This window comes from Anomaloglossus baeobatrachus, chromosome 1, assembly GCF_048569485.1.
Source record: "Anomaloglossus baeobatrachus isolate aAnoBae1 chromosome 1, aAnoBae1.hap1, whole genome shotgun sequence".
Taxonomy (NCBI): domain Eukaryota; kingdom Metazoa; phylum Chordata; class Amphibia; order Anura; family Aromobatidae; genus Anomaloglossus; species Anomaloglossus baeobatrachus.
Window position 1 is genome coordinate 910,643,851 of NC_134353.1, and position 24,107 is coordinate 910,667,957.

The following is a 24,107-nucleotide window of genomic DNA, read 5'->3' on the forward strand; positions in this document are numbered from 1 at the left end:
TTACCCATTTAGGATTTGTGTTTCCTGGGGGATAAAAAAACCAAAAACAAAACCTTTTACAATTGTTGCAAAGTTGGAATCACATTTCATATGCTTCAGATAGAGTCACTCGTCTCTAGTTACTGCTGCTCTACCGTCTCCTCCCTCTCAAACAGAACTTGGTTTCCCTGGTAATTTCTTATTCCAGTACAGACTCTGGGTTCTCTGCTCTCTGTACAGATGGTGTAATCTCTCCTCTTCCTGCGCAGACTGTGGGTTCTCTGCTCTCTACAGACAGTGTAATCTCTCCTCTTCCTGCGCAGACTCTGGGTTCTCTGCTCTCTACAGACAGTGTAATCTCTCCTCTTCCTGCGCAGACTGTGGGTTCTCTGCTCTCTACAGACAGTGTAATCTCTCCTCTTCCTGCGCAGACTCTGGGTTCTCTGCTCTCTACAGACAGTGTAATCTCTCCTCTTCCTGCGCAGACTGTGGGTTCTCTGCTCTCTACAGACGGTGTAATCTCTCCTCTTCCTGCGCAGACTCTGGGTTCTCTGCTCTCTACAGACGGTGTAATCTCTCCTCTTCCTGCGCAGACTCTGGGTTCTCTGCTCTCTACAGACGGTGTAATCTCTCCTCCTCCTGCACAGACTCTGGGTTCTCTGCTCTCCTTACAGACGGTGTAACCTCTCCTCCTCCTGCGCAGACTCTGGGTTCTCTGCTCTCCCTCTACAGACGGTGTAATCTCTCCTCCTCCTGCACAGACTCTGGGTTCTCTGCTCTCCCTCTACAGATGGTGTAATCTCTCCTCCTCCTGCGCAGACTCTGGGTTCTCTACTCTCTACAGACGGTGTAATCTCTCCTCTTCCTGCGCAGACTCTGGGTTCTCTGCTCTCTACAGACGGTGTAATCTCTCCTCCTCCTGCACAGACTCTGGGTTCTCTGCTCTCCCTCTACAGACGGTGTAATCTCTCCTCCTCCTGCGCAGACTCTGGGTTCTCTGCTCTCCCTCTACAGACGGTGTAATCTCTCCTCCTCCTGCGCAGACTCTGGGTTCTCTGCTCTCCCTCTACAGACGGTGTAATCTCTCCTCCTCCTGCGCAGACTCTGGGTTCTCTGCTCTCCCTCTACAGATGGTGTAATCTCTCCTCCTCCTGCGCAGACTCCGGGTTCTCTGCCCTCTACAGACGGTGTAATCTCTCCTCCTCCTGCGCAGACTCTGGGCTCTCTGCTCTTCTTACAGACCGTGTAATCTCTCCTCCTGTGCAGACTCCGGGTTCTCTGCCCTCTACAGACAGTGCAATCTCTCCTCCTCCTGCGCAGACTCTGGGCTCTCTGCTCTTCTTACAGACCGTGTAATCCCTCCTCCTGTGCAGACTCCGGGTTCTCTGCTCTCCCTCTACAGACGGTGTAATCTCTCCTCCTCCTGCGCAGACTCCGGGTTCTCTGCCCTCTACAGACGGTGTAATCTCTCCTCCTCCTGCGCAGACTCTGGGCTCTCTGCTCTTCTTACAGACCGTGTAATCTCTCCTCCTGTGCAGACTCCGGGTTCTCTGCCCTCTACAGACAGTGCAATCTCTCCTCCTCCTGCGCAGACTCTGGGCTCTCTGCTCTTCTTACAGACCGTGTAATCCCTCCTCCTGTGCAGACTCCGGGTTCTCTGCTCTCCCTCTACAGACTGTGTAATCTCTCCTCCTCCTGCGCAGACTCTGGGTTCTCTGCTCTTCTTACAGACCGTGTAATCTCTCCTCCTGTGCAGACTCTGGGTTCCGTCCTCTCTCTACAGATGGTGTAATCTCTCCTCCTGTGCAGACTCTGGGTTCTCTGCTCTCTACAGACGGTGTAATCTTCCCTCCTCCTGCGCAGACTCTGGGTTCTCTGCTCTCTACAGACGGTGTAATCTCTCCTCCATCTGCACAGACTCTGGGTTCTCTAATCTCTCCAATGTAATCTCTCCTCCTGTGTAAGCTCTGGGTTCTCTTCTAAGTGATCTCTCCTCTTTTCCCCTGCAGACACTTCTCTAGATAAAAATCTCATGTGATCTACCCCTTGCATACTTTAAGTGTTCTCTCCAATACAGCTTGTGTTGATCTGCTCTGTACAACCTTTGTCCCCTCATTACTGGTATCCCTAACCCTGTCAATGAGAAAAGGGAGTGATAGTGTGAAAAGCGTCAGTCCTGATCTGACAACTGCCAGAAGCAAAGTGATGTTTGATCAATCAGAAACAGCCGCAGCACAGCCAGCCATTTGAAGGATCTACACAGACTCTACAGCAGCAAAGAAGTAACATTTTTCTAATGAAGTTGCTTAATTTTTCATTTAGGGAGCATGTGAACAGTTTCAAAATATGCACAAGTGACAACAATCTTTAAGGAAACCAATCACCAGGATTTTTGTATACAACCTAAAGCCAGTGCTATACTGGCACTATTAGGCCTAAGCCAGACGGCGAGAAAATCGGTGCGAGTGGAGTGCGTTAAAACATCGCATTCCACTCGGACCAATATTAGCCTGTGTGTCAGCGCACATGAGCAATTATTTTCCCAGCCCTAATCGGACGCAGAAAACAATCACAGCATGCTGCAATTGTAATGCGAGACTCTTTTCTCTCGCACCCATTCAAGTGAATGGGGCGAGAGAAAAATCGCACTGCACTCGCGGTACACCGGTGTACCGCAAGTGCAAAGCGAGAATCGCAATAGCCGGCTACGGAGGAGAGAGGGAGATAAATCCTTCCCTCCCCTCCGCAGCGCTGGCCCGTCCCTCCTGAGAGCTGGGCCGCCCCCCGCAGCTGAGGTCCGCTCGCACAGTCGGACCGCAGACACAGGGATACTAGCATGACACTCGGCTCCTGCTGTGCTGCCAGCGTGAGCAGAGTGCCATGCGAGCATCACAGTAATCCACGTGTGGCCACAGCCTCAAGCTGATTCTCTACTTACCTGTAGTGGTCAGCTCGGATGTTTAGGTTTTGAAATCCATGAAAGCTCATAAAATCAGCAGCTTCTTGAGAGACAGCAGCTGAGGATCAGATAATATCTGGAGAGAGGTGTTAAGACTTATCTCCTCCCCCTGTTAGAATTAGCATAAGTATTATACAAACAATTCCCTTTTTCTCTTGCAGGACCTGTGTGAGGTCATGCCCATGTGACCAGAAGGGGAGGGGCCTCAGCCATCAAAACTGATACCAGGAAGCAACATTTTTCTGTTGGCTGAGGCCCCGCCCCTTCTGGTCACATGGGTATGACCTCACACAGGTCCTGCAAGAGAAAAAGGGAATAGTTTCTATAATACTTATGCTAATTCTAACAACGATTCCCTTTTTCTCTTGCAGGACCTGTGTGAGGTCATACCCATGTGACCAGAAGGGGAGGGGCCTCAGCCATCAAAATTGATACCAGGAAGCAACATTTTTCTGTTAGCTGAGGCCCCGCCCCTTCTGGTCACATGGGTATGACCTCACACAGGTCTTGCAAGAGAAGAAGGGAATTTTGTTTACTTACCGTAAATTCCTTTTCTTCTAGCTCCAATTGGGAGACCCAGACAATTGGGTGTATAGCTACTGCCTCCGGAGGCCACACAAAGTATTACACTTAAAAGTGTAAGGCCCCTCCCCTTCTGGCTATACACCCTCCCGTGGGATCACGGGCTCCTCAGTTTTAGTGCAAAAGCAAGAAGGAGGAAAGCCAATAACAGGTTTAAAGACAAATTCAATCCGAAGAAACATCGGAGAACTGAAACCATTCAACATGAACAACATGTGTACTCGAAAAAACCAAAAATCCCTAAGAAAACAGGGCGGGTGCTGGGTCTCCCAATTGGAGCTAGAAGAAAAGGAATTTACGGTAAGTAAACAAAATTCCCTTCTTCTTTGTCGCTCCTAATTGGGAGACCCAGACAATTGGGACGTCCAAAAGCAGTCCCTGGGTGGGTAAAAGAATACCTCGTGATAGGGCCGTCAAACAGCCCTGTCCTACAGGTGGGCAACCGCCGCCTGAAGGACTTGTCTACCTAGGCTGGCGTCCGCCGAAGCGTAGGTATGCACCTGATAATGCTTGGTAAAGGTGTGCAGACTCGACCAGGTAGCCGCCTGGCACACCTGCTGAGCCGTAGCCTAGTGCCGTAATGCCCAGGACGCACCCACGGCTCTGGTAGAATGGGCCTTCAGCCCTGAAGGAACCGGAAGCCCCGCAGAACGGTAGGTTTCAAGAATTGGTTCCTTGATCCACCGAGCCAGGGTGGATTTGGAAGCTTGCGACCCTTTACGCTGACCAGCGACAAGGACAAAGAGTGCATCCGAGCGGCGTAAGGGCGCCGTGCGGGAAATGTAGATCCTGAGTGCTCTGACCAGATCCAACAAATGCAAACCTTTCTCAAATTGATGAACTGGATGAGGACACAAGGAAGGTAATGTGACCTCCTGATTGAGATGAAAGGGGGATACCACCTTAGGGAGAAACTCAGGAACCGGACGTAGAACCACCTTGTCCTGGTGAAACACCAGGAAGGGAGATTTGCATGAGAGCGCCGCTAGCTCGGACACTCTCCGAAGAGACGTGACCGCTACTAGAAAAGCCACTTTCTGTGAAAGACGAGAAAGGGAAACATCCTTCATAGGCTCGAAAGGCGGCTTCTGGAGAGCAATTAGAACCTTGTTCAGATCCCAGGGCTCTAACGGCCGCTTGTAAGGAGGGACGATATGACCAACTCCTTGCAGGAACGTGCGCACCTGAGTAAGTCGTGCTAGGCGTTTCTGAAAAAATACAGATAGCGCTGAGACTTGTCCTTTAAGGGAGCTGAGCGACAAACCTTTTTCCAACCCGGATTGCAGGAAGGAAAGAAAAGTAGGCAATGCAAAAGGCCAGGGAGGAACTCCCTGAGCCGCGCACCAAGATAAGAATATCTTCCACGTCCTGTGGTAGATCTTGGCGGAGGATGGTTTTCTAGCTTGTCTCATGGTGGTAATAACCTCTCGAGATAATCCTGAAGACGCTAGGATCCAGGACTCACAGTCAGGTTCAGGGCCGCAGAATTCAGGTGGAAAAACGGCCCTTGAGATAGCAAGTCTGGTCGTTCTGGTAGTGCCCATGGTTGGCCTACCGTGAGGTGCCACAGATCTGGGTACCACGATCTCCTCGGCCAGTCTGGAGCGACGAGGATGGCGCGACGGCAGTCGGCCCTGATCTTGCGCAGCACTCTGGGTAACAATGCCAGAGGTGGGAACACATAAGGTAGCCGGAATTGCGACCAATCTTGAACTAAGGCGTCTGCCGCCAGAGCTCGGTGATCGTGAGACCGTGCCATGAAAGCCGGGACCTTGTTGTTGTACCGTGACGCCATCAGGTCGACGTCCGGCATCCCCCAGCGGCGACAGATCTCCTGGAACACGTCCGGATGAAGGGACCATTCCCCTGCGTCCATACCCTGGCGACTGAGAAAGTCTGCTTCCCAGTTTTCCACGCCTGGGATGTGAACTGCGGATATGGTGGAAGCCGTGTCTTCCACCCACGTTAGAATCCGTCGGACTTCCTGGAAGGCTTGCCGACTGCGTGTGCCACCTTGGTGGTTGATGTATGCTACCGCTGTGGAGTTGTCCAACTGAATTCGGATCTGCTTGCCTTCCAGCCACTGCTGGAAGGCTTGTAGGGCAAGATACACTGCTCTGATTTCTAGAACATTGATCTGAAGGGTGGACTCTTGCTGAGTCCACGTACCCTGAGCCCTGTGGTGGAGAAAAACCGCTCCCCACCCTGACAGGCTCGCGTCCGTCGTGACCACCGCCCAGGATGAGGGTAGGAAGGACTTTCCCTTTGACAATGAGGTGGGAAGAAGCCACCACTGAAGAGATTCCTTGGCCGCCTGAGAAAGGGAGACGTTCCTGTCGAGGGACGTCTACTTCCCGTCCCATTGGCGGAGAACGTCCCATTGTAATGGACGCAGATGAAACTGAAAGGGACTGCCTCCATTGCTGCTACCATCTTCCCTAGGAAGTGCATGAGGCGTCTCAAGGGGTGTGACTGGCCTTGAAGGAGAGATTGCACCCCTGTCTGTAGTGAACGCTGTTTGTCCAGCGGAAGCTTCACTATCGCTGAGAGAGTATGAAACTCCATGCCAAGATATGTTAGCGACTGGGTCGGAGTTAGATTTGACTTTGAAAAGTTGATGATCCACCCGAAACTCTGGAGAGTCTCCAGCGCAACGTTCAGGCTGTGTTGGCATGCTTCTTGAGAGGGTGCCTTGACAAGTAGATCGTCCAAATACGGGATCACAGAGTGACCTTGAGAGTGCAGGACTGCTACTACTGCTGCCATGACCTTGGTGAAGACACGTGGGGCTGTCGCCAGCCCGAAAGGCAGAGCTACGAACTGAAGGTGTTCGTCTCCTATAACAAAGCGTAGAAAACGCTGGTGCTCTGGAGCAATCGGCACGTGGAGATAAGCATCCTTGATGTCTATAGATGCTAGGAAATCTCCCTGGGACATTGAGGCGATGACGGAGCGAAGGGATTCCATTCGGAACCGCCTGGTTTTTACGTGCTTGTTGAGCAGTTTTAGATCCAGAACGGGACGGAATGACCCGTCCTTTTTTGGCACCACAAACAAGTTGGAGTAAAAACTGTGACCTTGTTCCAGAAGAGGAACGGGGGTCACCACTCCTTCCGCTTTTAGAGTGGACACCGCTAGCCGCAGAGCATCGGCTCGGTCGGGAGGTGGAGAAGTTCTGAAGAAGCGAGTTGGAGGACGAGAGCTGAACTCTATCCTGTACCCGTGAGACAGAATGTCTCTCACCCAACGGTCTGTGACCTGTGGCAGCCAAATGTCGCCAAAGCGGGAGAGCCTGCCACCGACCGAGGATGCGGAGAGAGGAGGCCGAAAGTCATGAGGAAGCCGCCTTGGTAGCGGGTCTTCCGGCTGTCTTTTTTGGGCGTGACTGAGTTCGCCAAGAATCTGAGCTCCTCTGATCCTTTTGAGTCCTTTTGGACGAGGAGAATTGGGACCTGCCTGAGCCTCGAAAGGACCGAAACCCTGACTGTCCTCTCCTCTGTTGGGGTTTATTTTGTCTGGGCTGAGGTAAAGATGAATCTTTACCCTTGGAGTGTTTAATGATTTCATCTAAGCGCTCCCCAAACAGTCGGTCACGAGAAAAAGGCAAACTGGTTAAACACTTTTTGGAAGCAGAATCTGCCTTCCATTCTCTTATCCACAAGGCTCTGCGTAAAACTACGGAATTGGCGGACGCCACTGCCGTACGGCTCGTAGAGTCTAGGACAGCATTAATCGCGTAAGACGCAAATGCAGACATTTGAGAGGTTAAGGGTGCCACCTGCGGAGCAGATGTACGTGTGACCGTGTCAATCTGTGTAAGACCAGCTGAAATAGCTTGGAGTGCCCATACGGCTGCGAATGCTGGAGCAAACGACGCGCCGATAGCTTCATAGATGGATTTCAACCAGAGCTCCATCTGCCTGTCAGTGGCATCTTTAAGTGCCGCCCCATCTTCCACTGCAACTAAGGATCTAGCTGCAAGCCTGGAGATTGGAGGATCTACCTTGGGACACTGGGTCCAGCCCTTGACCACGTCAGGGGGAAAAGGATAACGCTTGGAAAAACGCTTATCCGGATAAGCGTGGTGTTTCTGGATTGCCTCTCTAAAGTCAGAGTGGTCCAGAAATACACTTAATTTACGCTTGGGATACCTGAAATGGAATTTCTCCTGCTGTGAAGCTGTCTCCTCCACAGGAGGAGCAGGGGGAGAAATGTCCAACATTTTATTGATGGACGCTATAAGATCATTCACTATAGCGTCACCATCTGGTGTATCCAAATTGAGAGCGGTCTCAGGATCAGAATCCTGATCAGCTATCTCCGCCTCATCATACAGAGAGTCTTGCTGGGACCCTGACCAGTGTGATGAAGTCGAGGGCCGCTCATAGCGAGCTCGTTTAGGCTGTCTGGGACTGTCGTCCGTGTCAGAGCCATCACCCTGGGATGCAAGAGACATCCCCGGATCCCGGAGCTGTTCCGACTGAGGGGGACCAGGGAGCAATGAGTTAACAGTGTCCATGGCCTGAGGTACTGGTCTAGACTGCAATGTTTCAAGAATTTTAGTCATAGTCACAGACAATCTGTCAGCAAAGACTGCAAACTCCGTCCCTGTCACCTGGACAGTATTTACAGGAGGTTCTGCCTGGGTCACCTCCAGCAGAGGCCCCGGCCGAGCAAGTGCCACAGGGGCCGAGCACTGCACACAGTGGGGGTCAGTGGAACCTGCCGGTAGAACAGCCCCACAAGCGGTACAAGCAGCATAGAAAGCCTGTGCCTTAGCACCTTTGCTTTTTGCGGTCGACATGCTGTTGTGTCCTCTGAGAATCTAGGAGGGTATATAGCAGAGGATCCCCAGCGACCGTACAGTGCAATGTAAAGCTGCAAGCATAAAATACAATATACACTTCGGCACCAGTGGGGGTCAGCCCTTGAGGGCAGCTTACCGCCCGCTGAAAAGCGGGTGTGTGGGCACCAAAATCCCGTGTCTGGGTCTCCCAGTCTCCTCTCTCCAGCTCAGACTGCACACAGGAGTGGCTGCCGGCGTCCTGTGAAGAGAGGTGGATCGTGGGCGTGCCTCAAACAAAGTGCGGGAAACTGGCGTCCCACTGTGCCCAGTGTGAGGGCTGGAGTATGCAAAGCAGACTCCAGCCCTCTGCGCTGACGTTCTATACAGCATCCCGCCCTTCCCCTGACTGGCAGGCCTGGGGGCGGAAACGAAACGAAACTAGGCCGCAGAAAGCCGGGGACTCGAGTAATAAGCGCGGCCGTGATATATGCACGGCCAGCGCGGAAGTCCCCGGCGCACCACAAGTCCCAGCCGCGTCGCAGCGAAAAAACTGACAACAGCGGCCGCGCGGCAGTTTCAAATACATGTCCCCTCTCAGCAAAGCTGTAGATAGGAATGGCACCAGCGCGCAGCGCTGTTGTCCCCGGTGCACTAACACACCCAGCAATGCTGCAGTGTGCGCGCGGTCTGTACGGGGACACAGAGTACCTTGGCGTAGCAGGGCCCTGTCCCTGACGATACTCCGCTCCATATCCAGCAGATTCCCCAGGGGCTGTGGACGGAGCACGGTCTCTGTGCCTGGAGACCGGTAAATCCCACTTCACCCAGAGCCCTAAGGGGGATGGGGAAGGATGCAGCATGTGGGCTCCAGCCTCTGTACCCGCAATGGGTACCTCAACCTTAACAAACACCGCCGACAAAAGTGGGGTGAGAAGGGAGCATGCTGGGGGCCCTATATGGGCCCTCTTTTCTTCCATCCGACATAGTCAGCAGCTGCTGCTGACTAAACAGTGGAGCTATGCGTGTATGTGTGCCTCCTTCGCACAAAGCATGAAAACTGAGGAGCCCGTGATCCCACGGGAGGGTGTATAGCCAGAAGGGGAGGGGCCTTACACTTTTAAGTGTAATACTTTGTGTGGCCTCCGGAGGCAGTAGCTATACACCCAATTGTCTGGGTCTCCCAATTAGGAGCGACAAAGAAAAAGGGAATAGTTTGTATAATACTTATGCTAATTCTAACAGGGGGAGGAAATAACACTGAATACCCCCCAGATATTATCTGATCCTCAGCTGCTGTCACTCAAGAAGCTGATGATTTTATAAACTTTACTTTGAGTTTCAAAGCCTAAACATCCGAGCTGACCACTTCAGGTATGTATAGAATCAGCCTGATAGTGCCAGTATAGCACTGGCTTTAGGTTTTTTACAAAAATCCTTGTGATTGGTGCGCTTTAAAGGGAATTAAGCCACAAACCCCCCCCCAAAAAAAAATATCAATTATCTTTACTGGAACATCAATCAGGAGAACAGGAGTTTTGAGGCCTCGTTCAGGAGAGCGGTAGTCACACATGCCCGCTGTGCCTTCTTTAAAGCCTATGGTCATGGTGGAGATTGCTAAGGACAGTACTGGTTTCTCCGTCAGACCTATGGACCCTGATGAAAGTGTATGTGGGGGGAAGATGATGATCAGACATTACATTCCTGAAGGTAGAGTTCCCCTTTAACGCTGCCTTTTGCACAATCATAGCCGGGGTGCACTTTTACTAAAGTCCATGCATAATAACTTTCTAATGAAGTAATTAGCAGCAGCCACTTTACTGTGTAAATGTGAAGGCGGCCACATCCTTTATTAGGTTATAAACACCCACCAACCAACATGACTAATGTCTCGGCGGAGGGTTTGAGAAACGGGCCCTTGAATAGAAGCAAGGGGAGAGACGTTACATTCCTCCATGGCATCTGTTCTGTCATCGAGCCGTGAGTCGTCCTTGAAGAGGGACAGGAATTCTTATGTTCAATATATGCGGGGAGAATCCATAAAAGAGGATGCTAATGGTGTGCGATGCATTCCACTGAAAACACGGCATAAATCAATATATGCAGATCGCACGGAGCGCATACAAAACAAGCCGACAAAAGTTCAAAGGGAAAAGTCTCTTTGTAGTACGAAGTCTTATGTGTCAGTAGCCTGCCGGCTAAAGGGGAGTCTCACATCACCCCCTACTTCTCAAATGGGGCACACAAGTACTTAAAGCGCACCAATCAGCAGGAATTTTCTATATAACTTAAAGCCAGTGCTATACTGGCACTATCAGGCTGATTCTATACATACCTTTAGTTGTCAGCTCGGATGTATAGGTTTTGAAACACAAGAAAAGTAAAATTTGTAAAAGGAGCAGCTTTTTGATTGGCAGCAGCTGCAGATTGCCTGATAGCTGGGGTGGGGTTTGATAGTGATTCCCACCCCCCTGCCTGTCTGTCCTCCCCGTTATTTATACTAATTATATTATAGAATTGTTTCACTAAGTGGCTAAAAGGACCTATGCTGAGGTCATACCAATGTGACTAGAAGAGGCGGGGCCTCAGCCAACATAGCTGATATCAGGAAGCAACATTATATTTCTGTTGGCAGAGGCCCTGCCCCTTCTGGTCACATGGGAATGACATCACCAAAGGTCCTTCTAGCCACTTAGTAAATCGATTATATAATAGAATTAGCATACATAACAGAGGGGGAGGAACAACAGGCAGGAGAGCGGGAATCACAATCAAAACTCACCCCAGCTATCAGCTGCTGCCAATCAAAATCTGCTCATTTTACTTTACTTGCTTGTGTTTCAAAACTTATACATCCGAGCTGACAAATAGAGGGATGAATAGACTCAGCCTGATAGTGCCAGTATAGAACTGGCTTTAGGTTATATAGGATAATCCTGGTGATTGGTGCGCTTTAAAAATATCCTTTTAGGAAATCCTGAGTTAGAGCATTACCTAGCCAGCTCATTCATTACAGTGGAAACCGTGTAATGCTTTGTGCCTCCTGTGGGGGCACTGTAGTAAAATTAAACACTTACTGCCCGGTTTCCCCAAAAGTTACAAGAGGCGGCTCCAGAAAAAGTGACAAAAATACCTTATAACAAAAAAGGCCCAAAAAGGCGAACTCACAAAACAAAATAAAGTACTGTAACTTTACTAATATGCCAGATCTAAAGTGGATTTAAGGTCCTAGTAGTAATTATACAGGACTTGTCACTTCTCAAATATGTATTGTTTCTACCTGGCGTAAAAGTCGCTGTTCTCCTGAATCCGGTAATGTTTTCCTTTTTTTTCCTGCGCCTTTCGGTCCCTGAGATTTGGCCCCTTCTTACCTGTATACAAATCTAGGATTTTTGTAAATGGGCATGATCCTCAAAAAGTCAAACAGAGAAGAGTTGATGGCCACGCCCACTTGGATAAATAGACTAGATTTTTTATACAAGGAAGAAAGTCATAACTCAGGAATGGAGGGAAGCAGTAACAAAATAAAAACTCCAGATTCAGGAGACCAGGGCATTTACAGCAGGGCCAAAATTACATTTATTGGAAAAGGCTGGTCCCTTTAATGTCCCAGCATCAGAAAGCTGCTGGGTCTTGGCAAACTAAGATTAAAGGGGTTGTCCATTTTAAAATGAGCAGGCGAGCTGCTCGGGATGCTCCCTCTCACAGAGCAGGCGAACGGCTCGGAGCGCCCCTCCCACAGAGCAGGCGAGCGGCTCGGAGCGCCCCTCCCACAGAGCAGGCGAACGGCTCGGAGCGCCCCTCCCACAGAGCAGGCGAACGGCTCGGAGCGCCCCTCTCACAGAGCAGGCGAGCGGCTCGGCGCGCCCCTCTCACAGAGCAGGCGAGCGGCTCGGAGCGCCCCTCTCACAGAGCAGGCGAGCGGCTCGGAGCGCCCCTCTCACAGAGCAGGCGAGCGGCTCGGAGCGCCCCTCTCACAGAGCAGGCGAGCGGCTCGGAGCGCCCCTCTCACAGAGCAGGCGAGCGGCTCGGAGCGCCCCTCTCACAGAGCAGGCGAGCGGCTCGGAGCGCCCCTCTCACAGAGCAGGCGAGCGGCTCGGAGCGCCCCTCTCACAGAGCAGGCGAGCGGCTCGGAGCGCCCCTCTCACAGAGCAGGCGAGCGGCTCGGAGCGCCCCTCTCACAGAGCAGGCGAGCGGCTCGGAGCGCCCCTCTCACAGAGCAGGCGAGCGGCTCGGAGCGCCCCTCTCACAGAGCAGGCGAGCGGCTCGGAGCGCCCCTCTCACAGAGCAGGCGAGCGGCTCGGAGCGCCCCTCTCACAGAGCAGGCGAGCGGCTCGGAGCGCCCCTCTCACAGAGCAGGCGAGCGGCTCGGAGCGCCCCTCTCACAGAGCAGGCGAGCGGCTCGGAGCGCCCCTCTCACAGAGCAGGCGAGCGGCTCGGAGCGCCCCTCTCACAGAGCAGGCGAGCGGCTCGGAGCGCCCCTCTCACAGAGCAGGCGAGCGGCTCGGAGCGCCCCTCTCACAGAGCAGGCCCGTACGCTAATCTCACAGAGCAGGGGAGTAACTTTTTAATGGCAGTGATCATAGTTGGCTAGGTCGCTGCGGTTAGTGGCAGAGGTACGGACAGGGCCCAATTTCTGGACTTGAGTCCACTTTCTCCTCGTAATTTCCGCTGTGTAATCACTATATCTGTAAGCTCTTAAAAAAAATGTACACCCTCGCTACTTTCATTGGTAAACTAAAAGCAGCAAAGTGAGACCCGCTAGCTCCTGTCCCTCTCTTTGTACATGGATGACACCTCTGCCCCTTTCAATCTCATTTATACATTTTTTTTCACGAAATTTAACAAAACAAAAAGACAATCTAAGAAAACGTGCGCTTCTGCGGCAGCTTCCCGGCTCGGAGGTTAAAGCAAAACTTGGAAATAAATTGAATCTTCCTGGCCACTTTGTCAGCTGAAGAAATGAGAGGCCTGACCCGCGGGCGGCACGATCGATATCATTCTTCACGCAAGTAATGGAATTTCTATCAGATTATAAGAAGAGGTCAGCGTCTGACAAGTGCGGCCGGCCGGGGAGATTATCCCGTCCACACAACTCCGCTCTAATAGCTTCCGGCTTAACCCTTCCCAGGACTGACGACACTTGTCTGACAGATTCAATCACTGAGATAGTCATGTGACACATTTATGTATTCAATGGCGCCATTTTTTGGAGATGTGACCTTTTTTCACGTTTGTTTTTTTTCACCCTTTTTTGTTTTTTTTGATAATAAGCAGACTTTATGGGGACAGAGCAATCACACTACCCAGCCTGCTGTCACTATACATTTTCTACCGGACTCGACGAACAAGTATTTAGATGAATAATGGTCGTCAATATCACATCTGACTCTCGACTGAAGGGGCTGTGGAGCTTCTACTCAGCTATGTATATATCACTTCATTTAGTAGCTGTAGCGCTGGTGCCTCTGCAGAGTCGTCGACTTACTTACCTCCCCTGCTGCCTCCTTCCCCTCCTGGTCTGTATACATGCTGCACAGGGTTCCTGGAAGTGCACCTAATACGTGAGTATGCACACCGGCCCCCCTCTTAAAAGGGCCGGCGTGCCATTTCGCAGAAATGCCTCCCAACCTATGGCTGAGAGGTACTGTGTATTCAAGGCACCCTCCCAATAGGGGAGGTACCACTGCAATCCATTCAGTTAGTCAGTTCCCCAGTCTACTAGCTAGATGTCAGATCACATTATCCCTGTGTGTCAGTCACCTGAGTTTGCCTTCCCATACCTGTCTGTCCCTGCTGTCCACACCTGTCTGTCCAGCTTTTCTCAGTAATCCCCCCTGTATCTGATTGTCACCTGTCCTGGGGGTCAGCTGCCACAGTCCCGGTCACTGCCCTGAGAGTGGTACCTGGCGTCTGCCTTGCAGTGGGTGCTTAGTTAAATCCCTCCCACTAAAGGTTAAGCTTGGGTCCCCCATGTGGTCCAGTGGGTCCACTAATCTTGCTCGCTGCCCATATACCGGCCGTGAGTTACAGTTGCCATTCACTTCAACTGGTCTTGAACACATCCGTGACCACAGCTTTCTATATGGTTAATAGCCAAATTGGAGATCAGTGACGGTTCTGGAAATGGATGAATGCTCGTGGTGAAGGCTTAGTTCTGAGCCAGAAGCTGAAGGTTACAGAAAGCTTATACGTAGGAATACACTGCCACAGGTTCATTCTGTTTGGTCCGTCACAGGTAAGGAGGTTAGTACAGCGTTACTCTGTAGGATGACCGTAAACACTGGGTCAGTCTGAACACTTTGGCCCCCATGAAGCACTTACCTCATCGTCTGCTTGCTGAAGTCGGGCCACAGCATAACGTCGCACGGTCGGGTTTGTAAAATGAGAGGAGAGAAGCTCCAAAGAGTCTTCAACATCCATCGGCTTCCATTTCCCCAAAAGCTCCAAAGCTTGTTTGGCTTCTTGAGGTAAATCCCAGTTGACACATTTCAGGAACTTCGTCAATGCCTAAAAGGAAAGCATGAGTGACTGTCCCATGGTCAAAAGTCCTGATGTCAGGGGAGAACTATTACATAATATGGCCATCGCAAGGAGAGGCTGCGGGCTGCTACACATATGGAAATACACGGACAACCATTTATTATTGGGACCACTGACTGCTCCAGACCACCTGAAGATGTCTATCTTATGACAGTAAATCAGAAATATTGAGAAATGGGAACTACAGGTTGGATGAAAGTTAATGGACTTATCAATAAGTTACCACATGACAAAAAAAAAGAGAATTTTGTTTACTTACCGTAAATTCTTTTTCTTATAGTTCCGTATTGGGAGACCCAGACATTTGGTGTATAGCTTCTGCCTCCGGAGGACACACAAAGTACTACACTTAAAAGTGTAGCTCCTCCCTCTGAGCTTATACACCCCCTGGAGAACCAGATCCAGCCAGTGTAGTGCAAAAGCTGAAGGAGAATGGCCACCCACAAGTAAAAACAGAGCAAGAACCGGAACAACCGGAGACTCTGTCCACGACAACAGCCGGTGATAACACGCGGAACAAGAAACTGCCAACAGGCAACAGGGAGGGTGCTGGGTCTCCCAATACGGAACTATAAGAAAAAGAATTTACGGTAAGTAAACAAAATTCTCTTTTTCTTTATCGTTCCTATGGGAGACCCAGACATTGGGACGTCTCAAAGCAGTCCATGGATGGGAATAAACAGAAAAACTGAGAAGTAGGCGGAGCCTAACTTCACAAATGGGAGACAGCCGCCTGAAGGATGCGTCTGCCCAAGCTCGCATCTGCCGAAGCATGAGCATGCACTTGGTAGTGCTTTGAAAAGGTATGCAGGCTAGTCCAAGTGGCAGCCTGACAGACTTGCTGAGCCGTAGCCAGTTGCCTGAAAGCCCAAGAGGCACCGACAGCTCTGGTCGAGTGTGCCTTGATCCCCGGCGGGAGAGGCACCTGAGAACACTGGTAGGCATCCGAAATGGTCGACCTAATCCAACGGGCTAAGGTCGGCTTAGAAGCAGAGAGGCCCTTACGCCGACCTGTGGTTAGCACAAAAAGAGAGGTGCACCGCCTAAGAGCAGCGGTGCGAGACACATAGATCCGGAGCGCCCGCACCAGATCCAGAGTATGCAATGCTTTCTCAAAGCGATGAACAGGAGCCGGACAAAAGGAAGGTAGGGTAATGTCCTGGTTAAGGTGGAAAGGAGAAACCACCTTAGGGAGAAAGTCCGGAGTCGGACGGAGAACCACCTTGTCTTGATGAAAAACCAAAAAAGGTGACTCCGAAGAGAGCGCAGCCAAATCAGAGACTCTCCTGAGGGAAGTTATGGCCACTAGAAAGACCACTTTCTGTGAAAGACGAAACAAAGAAACCTCCCTAAGGGGCTCAAAGGGGGGTTTCTGCAAAACCGTGAGAACCAAATTGAGGTCCCAGGGATCCAAGGGCCGCCGGTAAGGCGGAATGATGTGAGACGCACCTTGCATGAAGGTGCGGACCTGAGCCAGCCGGGCGATACGCCGCTGGAACAGCACTGACAGAGCCGAGACTTGTCCCTTGAGAGAGTTGAGGGACAGTCCCAGCTGCAGACCGGACTGTAGAAAAGACAGAAGGGTCGGCAGGGAAAAAGGCCAAGGAGAATGGCCGGAAGAGCGACACCAGGACAGGAAAATTTTCCAAGTCCTGTGATAGATCTTGGCAGAGGAAGACTTACGGGCCCGAGTCATAGTGGAGATTACCTCAGGGGGGATACCAGAAGCCGTCAAGATCCAGGACTCAAGAGCCACGCCGTCAACCTGAGAGCCGCAGAATTCTGGCGGAAAAACGGACCTTGTGAGAGAAGGTCTGGACGGTCCGGAAGATGCCACGGCACCTCTACGGACAGATGGAGCAGGTCTGGGTACCAAGCTCGCCTGGGACAGTCTGTAGCAATGAGGATGACTCGACGGCCCTCCATTCTGATCTTGCGCAGAACTCTGGGCAAGAGAGCTAGAGGGGGAGCCACGTAGGACAGACGAAACTGGGACCAGTCTTAAACCAGAGAGTCCGCGGCGAAGGCCTGAGGATCGTGGGAGCGAGCCACGTAAACCGGAACCTTGTTGTTGTGACGGGATGCCATTAGGTCCACTTCCGGAGTGCCCCACTTAAGGCAGATTGACTGAAACACTGCCGGATGCAGGGACCACTCGCCACTGTCCACGGTTTGACGGCTGAGATAATCTGCTTCCCAGTTTTCCACGCCTGGGATGTGGACTGCGGATATGGTGGACTTTGAGTCCTCCGTCCATTGAAGGATGCGTTGAACCTCCAACATTGCCAGGCGCCTGCGTGTTCCGCCTTGGTGATTGATGTAGGCAACCGCTGTCGCGTTGTCTGACTGGACTCAGATGTGCTTGCCCGCCAATAGGTGGTGAAAAGCTAGGAGAGCCAGAAGCACGGCTCTGGTTTCCAGCACATTGATCGAGAGGGCTGACTCGGACGGAGTCCAAGTGCCCTGCGCTCGGTGGTGGAGACATACTGCTCCCCAGCTGGATAGACTGGCATCCGTGGTGAGGATCACCCAGGACAGGGCCAGGAAGGAGCGCCCCTGAGACAGAGAGAGGGGCCGAAGCCACCACTGAAGAGAGCTCCTGGTCTGTGGCGACAGAGCCACTAACCTGTGCAAGGAGGAAGGCCGCTTGTCCCAACAGCGGAGAATGTCCAGCTGCAGTGGCCGCAGATGGAACTGGGCAAAGGGAACAGCCTCCATTGACGCCACCATCTGACCCAGCACCTGCATCAGGTGCCTGATGGAATAACGGCGGGGCCTCAGCAGAGAGCGCACCGCCAGTTGGAGGGACTGCTGTTTGATTAAGGGCAACTTCACAAGTGCCGGCAGAGTCTCGAACTGCATCCCTAGGTACATGAGCCTCTGGGTCGTAGTAAAGCTATGTGCGCACTGGGAAATGGAATTTTCTTGTGAAAATTCCGCATGCTCTCAAAGATTACCGCACCCGGAAAAAAACCGCGGGAAACCGCACCCGAAAACCGCATGCGGTTTGCCGCGGTTTGCTGCGGTTTTACCGCGGTATTATTCGCGGTATTGCCGCGTGCGGGTTGGGATGTGCTTTATTGCATTCAATGCAATAAAGCACATAAAAAAAAAAAAAAAAAAAAAAACTGTGTGTCAGTCGCGGCTGGATGGAAGCAGCGCAGGACGTCGGACCTGTGGATTACGCCGGAGCTTTGTTTGGGGGGGGGTTAATAAAATGGTGAACGAGGCTTGTTGGTTTTATTTAAAATAAAGGATTTTTCGGTGTCTGTGTTTTTTTCACTTTACTTATGGGTTGATCATGTCAGCTGTCTCATAGACGCTGCCATGATCAAGCCTGGAGTTAATGGCGGTGGTCCCCCACCATCATTAACCCCTTGTATTACCTTGCCACCACTGCTACACGGTGGCAAGAAGAGCCGAGGACACGCCGGTATTGCCGCATAATGCATGCGACAGTGCCGGGGCAGCTGCGGCTGATATTCTCGGCTGCGGGAGGGGGAGTGAGCCGGGGGACATTATCCCTGCCCCTCTCCCTCCCCAGCCTGAGAATACCGGGTCGCCGCTGTGTGCTTACCTCGGCTGGAAGGTAAATATGCAGCGGAGCCCACGTTCTTTGTTTTCTATATTTCCGTTTGCTTTCTATGTGTGTTCTATGTGTCTGTGTCTATGTGTTCTATGTGTCTGTGATGTGTCTGTGTCTGTGATGTGTGTGTGTCTGTGATGTGTGTGTGTCTGTGATGTGTGTGTGTCTGTGATGTGTGTGTGTTTACTCTGCACGGCTTCCTCTTCCTGTAATGACATCACTTCCCTGCAAAACCGCAGACAAGCGATGTACATTACCGGAGGTAAACCGCGAAATACCGCAGGGAATAACGCAGGAAAACGCAGTGAACCGCACAGAATTTGCTGCCTGCGTTATTCCCTGCGGGATTTCATGATTAACATTGGAGTCAATGGAGTGAAATCCCGCAGCGATGTGCGGAAAAGAAGTGACATGCACTTGTTTTTGCTGCAGGATTCCCGCAGCAAAACATTCAGCTGTCAAATTCCGCCCAGTGCGCACAGGATTTTTTTCTCCATAGGATTTGCTGGTGATTCACTGCAGAGATGTTCTGAACATTTTCTGCAGCGAAACATGCAGCAAAACCGCAAAAAATCCGCGGCAAAATCCGGTAAGTGCGCACATAGCCTCAGAGTGGATTTGGGCAGATTGACAAGCCACCCGAATTGGGCTAGAGTGGCGAGAGTGAGCGAGACGGATGAAGCCTTGACTAGAAGGTCGTCCAGGTAAGGAATCACTGCCAACCCCTGGAGGTGCAGAACCGCAACGACTGCTGCCATGACCTTGGTGAATACCCGAGGGGCCGTGGCTAACCCGAAGGGGAGAGCCACGAATTGGAAATGTTCCTCTCCGATTGCAAAACGTAGCCAACGCTGGTGTGAAACTGCAATTGGCACATGCAGATAGGCATCTCTGATGTCGATGGATGCCAGGAAATCCCCTTGGGTCATTGAGGCAATGACTGACCGCAGAGACTCCATGCGAAAATGCCGCACCTGAACATGCTTGTTGAGAAGCTTGAGATCCAGGATGGGCCGGAAGGAACCGTCCGTTTTGGGGACTAGGAAGAGATTTGAGTAGAAACCTCTGAACTGTTCCCGGGCGGGAACCGATACAATTACCCCGTTGGCCTGCAAGGATGCCACGGCCTGAGAGAAGGTGGCGGCCTTGGAGCAGGGGGAAGTTGAGAGAAAAAAATCTGTTTGGCGGGCTGGAAGAGAATTCTATCCTGTAGCCGTGGGAGATGATATCCCGCACCCACTGATCTGAGACGTGTTGAAACCACACGTCGCCAAAGTGGGAGAGCCTGCCACCGACCAAGGACGTTGCTGGCGCGGCCAGATAGTCAAGAGGAGGCTGCCTTAGTGGCAGCAGCTCCTGCGGTCTTCTGTGGACGCGCTTTTGTGCGCCAGTTGGATTTTTGGTCCTTGGCTGAGTTAGTGGACGAGGCCGAGGGCTTAGAGGACGACCAGTTGGAGGAACGAAAGGAACGAAACCTCGACTGATTCCTACCCTGGACAGGTTTCCTGGTTTTGGTTTGTGGCATGGAAGTACTCTTCCCGCCAGTAGCCTCCTTAATAATTTCATCCAGCTGTTCACCGAACAGCCTGGATCCAGCAAAAGGGAGTCCACCAAGGAACTTTGAGGAAGTATCTGCCTTCCACTCTCGAAGCCACAAGATCCTGCGGATAGCGAGGGAATTAGCCGAAGCCACCGCAGTGCTGTGAGAAGCCTCCAGCATGGCAGACATGGCATAGGATGAAAAAGCTGAAGCTTGGGAAGTTAAGGTAACCAGTTCGGGCATAGATTCCCTGGTGAGGGAATGCATCTCCTCTAGAGAAGCAGAGATGGCTTTGAGAGCCCACACTGCTACAAAAGTTGAGGAGAACGAGGCCCCTGCCGCCTCATATACAGATTTGGCCAGAAAGTCAACCTGGCGGTCAGTGGAATCCTTAAGAGAGGTGCCATCAGCCACTGATACAACGGTCCGGGCTGAGAGTCTAGACACCGGGGGGTCTACCTTTGGTGAATGAGCCCACTCCTTAACCACCTCACGTGGAAAGGGAAAACTGTCATCAGAACTACGCTTTGGGAAGAGTTTGTCAGGACAGGCCCTAGGTTTGGACACAGTGGCCTGAAAACTGGAGTGGTTAAAGAACACACTCTTTGTCCTCTTAGGCGAGGTAAACTGGTGATTTTCTGCCAGAGAGGGTTGCTCCTCTGATACTGGCGGATTGAGATCCAGTACAGAATTAATGGACGTAATCAAATCACTAACATCTGAGTCACTTTCAGACAGATCAATGGGGCACATGGAGTTAGCCTCCGAGCCCCCGTAAAGGCAGCCTCCTCGTCCTGCGAGTCAGGTTCTGAAACAGAGCCGCGGGACGAGGAAGGAGAGGGAGCCCTGCGTCTATTCTTAGGAGGACGGGGTCTGGGACCAGATGAGGAATCCTCTGTGAGCTCCGCTGAGAGAGCCCTAGCAGCAGAGGCACCCTGTGAAGGGGGCTGATGCATGTTCAGCAAAGTCCTGGACAGCTGTCCCATGGAGTCGGCAAAAGACTGGGAGATAGACCTAGATAAGGATTCTACCCAAGCCGGGGGTTCAGCCACAGGAGCCGGGGCAGCCGGAGAGACCACTGGGGGTGCGATTCCAGGCTGAGGCATCGTCAGGTTAGAGCAGGCATCACAATGTGGATAGGTGCTCGGTTCAGGCAGTAGGAGCTTACATGCAATGCACACTGAATACAGCTTTGGAGCCTTGCTCCTCGTGTGAGACATGCTGCTGGAGAGGGGGCTCTGCCAGAATGACCCCCAGAGAGTATATACAGAGGTCCACAACCAGAGGTTGAGGCTTACCAGACCACTGGAGCGGTGTTGTGTGCCCTCCAGATCCCGAAGCCCGGACCCCCAAGCACCTCAGCAGGGATGCTGCAGCCAGCGCTGATCGCAGAGAAAACACTGAGAAAATGGCGCCGGAGCGAAGAGAGGGGGCGGGACCTACTCTGAGAGCGGGATCTGGAGGGCCATAGAGACTTACAGGGGAGGAGACATGTACCCAGTGAGGAGTGTCCCTCCCCTGTGCAGAACGGCCGCTGGGCGGAGCCGCGCTGTCCCTCTGCATGAATGACATGCGAGGGCAGTGAAACCGAAAGTAGGCCTCCGGCGAAGCCGGGGCCTAAATTTGAGCGGTGTGGCCGGCGCGCAGGCACCATCGGCACGGTTCTCAGGCGACAGCCAGAGAACCCGCCGGAAATGTCATAAAAATCACTCAGCACACTCTCCCACCACAATAAAGTACAGGGACCCCCAATATATAAACGTCTCAGGTACTTAGCTTGCTGAGACGCAGGGTTCCAAGTCCCTGGGGATGGGTGCTCCGGTCCAGCAGGATCCTGAAGGGCTGCGGATGGAGTCCGGTCTCCTGCCAAGCATGGAGAACCGTGCTGGCTCCCACTTCAAGCCAGAGCCCAGGAGGGATGGTGAAGGAGCACGGCATGTAAGGCTCCAGCCTTGGAATCAAGCTTAACAGCACCGCCGACACAGTGGGGTGAGAAGGGACATGCCGGGGGTCCAGGCTTGGACCCGCTTTTCTTCAAACTCTTTCCAAAAATGAAAAATCAGATGAGAATGCATGTGTGGATGTATGCCTCCTGAACACAAAGCGATAAACTGGCTGGATCTGGTTCTCCAGGGGGTGTATAAGCTCAGAGGGAGGAGCTACACTTTTAAGTGTAGTACTTTGTGTGTCCTCCGGAGGCAGAAGCTATACACCCAATGTCTGGGTCTCCCATAGGAACGATAAAGAAAAAGCGCCTGCATCAAACAATATTGTGTGTGATATGTAGATATTGCTGTGGTCTTAGGGGTACTTTGCATGCTGCGACATTGCTAGCCAGTTGTAGCGATGCCGAGCGCGATAGTCCCCGCCCCCGCCGCACATGCGATATGTTGTGATCGCTGCCGTAGCGAACATTATCGCTACGGCAGCTTCTCATGCACTTACCTGCCCTGCGACGTTGCTCTGGCCGGCGATCCGCCTCCTTCCTAAGGGGGCGGGTTGTGGGGCGTCACAGCGACGTCACACGGCAGGCGGCCAATAGAAGCGGAGGGGCGGAGATTAGCAGGACGTAAACATCCCGCCCACCTCCTTTCTTCCTCATTGCAGGTGCGATGCAGGTAAGGAGAAGTTCCTCGCTCCTGCGGCTTCATACACAGCGATGTGCGCTGCCGCAGGAACGAGGAACAACATCGTACCTGTTGCTGCAGCGAAATTATGGAAATGACCGACACTACACAGATCACCGATTTACGACGCTTTTGCGATCTTGTATCGGTGCTTCTAGGCTTTACACGTTGCGATGTCGTTACCGGCGCCGGATGTGCGTCACTTTCGATTTGACCCCGACGAGATCGCAGTAGCGATGTCGCAACGTGCAAAGTACCCCTTAGAGATGACTGATATTAGATCCACACTACAGAGAAGTCCAGGATACGTCTCTGTGTATATAAATTATATAAAAATGAAAGAAAAAGAAAGAAAAAGAAAGAAAAAGAAAGAAAGGAAAGGATAAAGAAAAAAAGAAAAAAAAGGAAAAGATAAAAAGAAAAAAAGAGAGAAAGAAGTGTATGTATGCATGTACTGTATTTTTCGGACTATAAGACGCACTTTTTCCCCCCCAAATGTTGGGGGAAAGTGGGGGGTGCGTCTTATAGTCTGAATGTAGGGCATGGCTGCAGGAATGAGGGTGCTGCGGTGGAGCGGGTCATCAGGGGCACGAGCAGGCTGCAGCAGCCTGTTGTGACCACGTGGGCCCGCTCATTACATATGCACGCCCATCCTCCCGCCCATCATCTCTCAGCACTGAAGCCGGCGCTGACAGGTGGGTGGGATGATGGGCGGGGGATGCACACATTATAAACAGCTGGCCTGCGTGATCACCCCTGGCAAATACAGGCTGGAGTGATCATGTGCGGCTGTATTCACTGCCCCCACGTATCATCATCAAAGCGGGGTACAGTGAATCAGTACACTCACCGGCCACGATCCCTGCAGCGTCGCGATCTCCTCCTGTCTGCCGGCCGCGGCTGTGTGGAGACTAGCGGTGCGCACAGCGATGACGTCATCCCTGTGCTCACCACTAGTCTCCACACACAGCCACGGCCATCAGACAGGAGGAGATCGCGATGCTGCAGGGATCGTGACCGGGTCCACACAGGTCAGCGGTGCTGGTGCTGCCGGCACAGACAGGAGGACGAGTGGTGCTGCGTGGAGTGAGGAAAGACGAGTATGAACGTTTATTTTTTTATTTGTGTGCCACAGGATGCAGCCATATACCCAGATGGAGCCATATACCAGGATGGGGGTGTATAGCAGGATGGGGGCTATACCAGGATGGCGGTATATAGCAAGATGGGGGCTATACCAGGATGGCGGTATATAGCAGGATGGTGGCTATACAAGGATGGGGGTGTATAGCAGGATGGTGGCTATACCAGGATGGGGGTGTATAGCAGGATGGTGACTATACCAGGATGGGGGTGTATAGCAGGATGGGGGTGTATAGCAGGATGGTGGCTATAGCAGGATGGGGGTATATAGCAGGATGGGGGCTATACCAGGATGGGGGTGTATAGCAGGATGGGGGCTATACCAGGATGGGGGTGTATAGCAGGATGGGGGCTATACCAGGATG

At 52.1% G+C, this 24,107-nt stretch overlaps 1 protein-coding gene across 2 annotated transcripts in view; it reads right to left on the reverse strand.

Moving 5' to 3' along the window:
• PIK3C3 (phosphatidylinositol 3-kinase catalytic subunit type 3) overlaps positions 1–24,107 on the reverse strand; it is a 323,893-nt gene that overhangs the window by 198,745 nt on the left and 101,041 nt on the right. For both annotated transcript variants that reach the window (XM_075327579.1, XM_075327571.1), the window contains one exon: positions 14,628–14,813. In XM_075327579.1, coding sequence (XP_075183694.1) covers positions 14,628–14,813 — 186 coding nt within the window. The remainder of the gene's footprint in view (positions 1–14,627; positions 14,814–24,107) is intronic.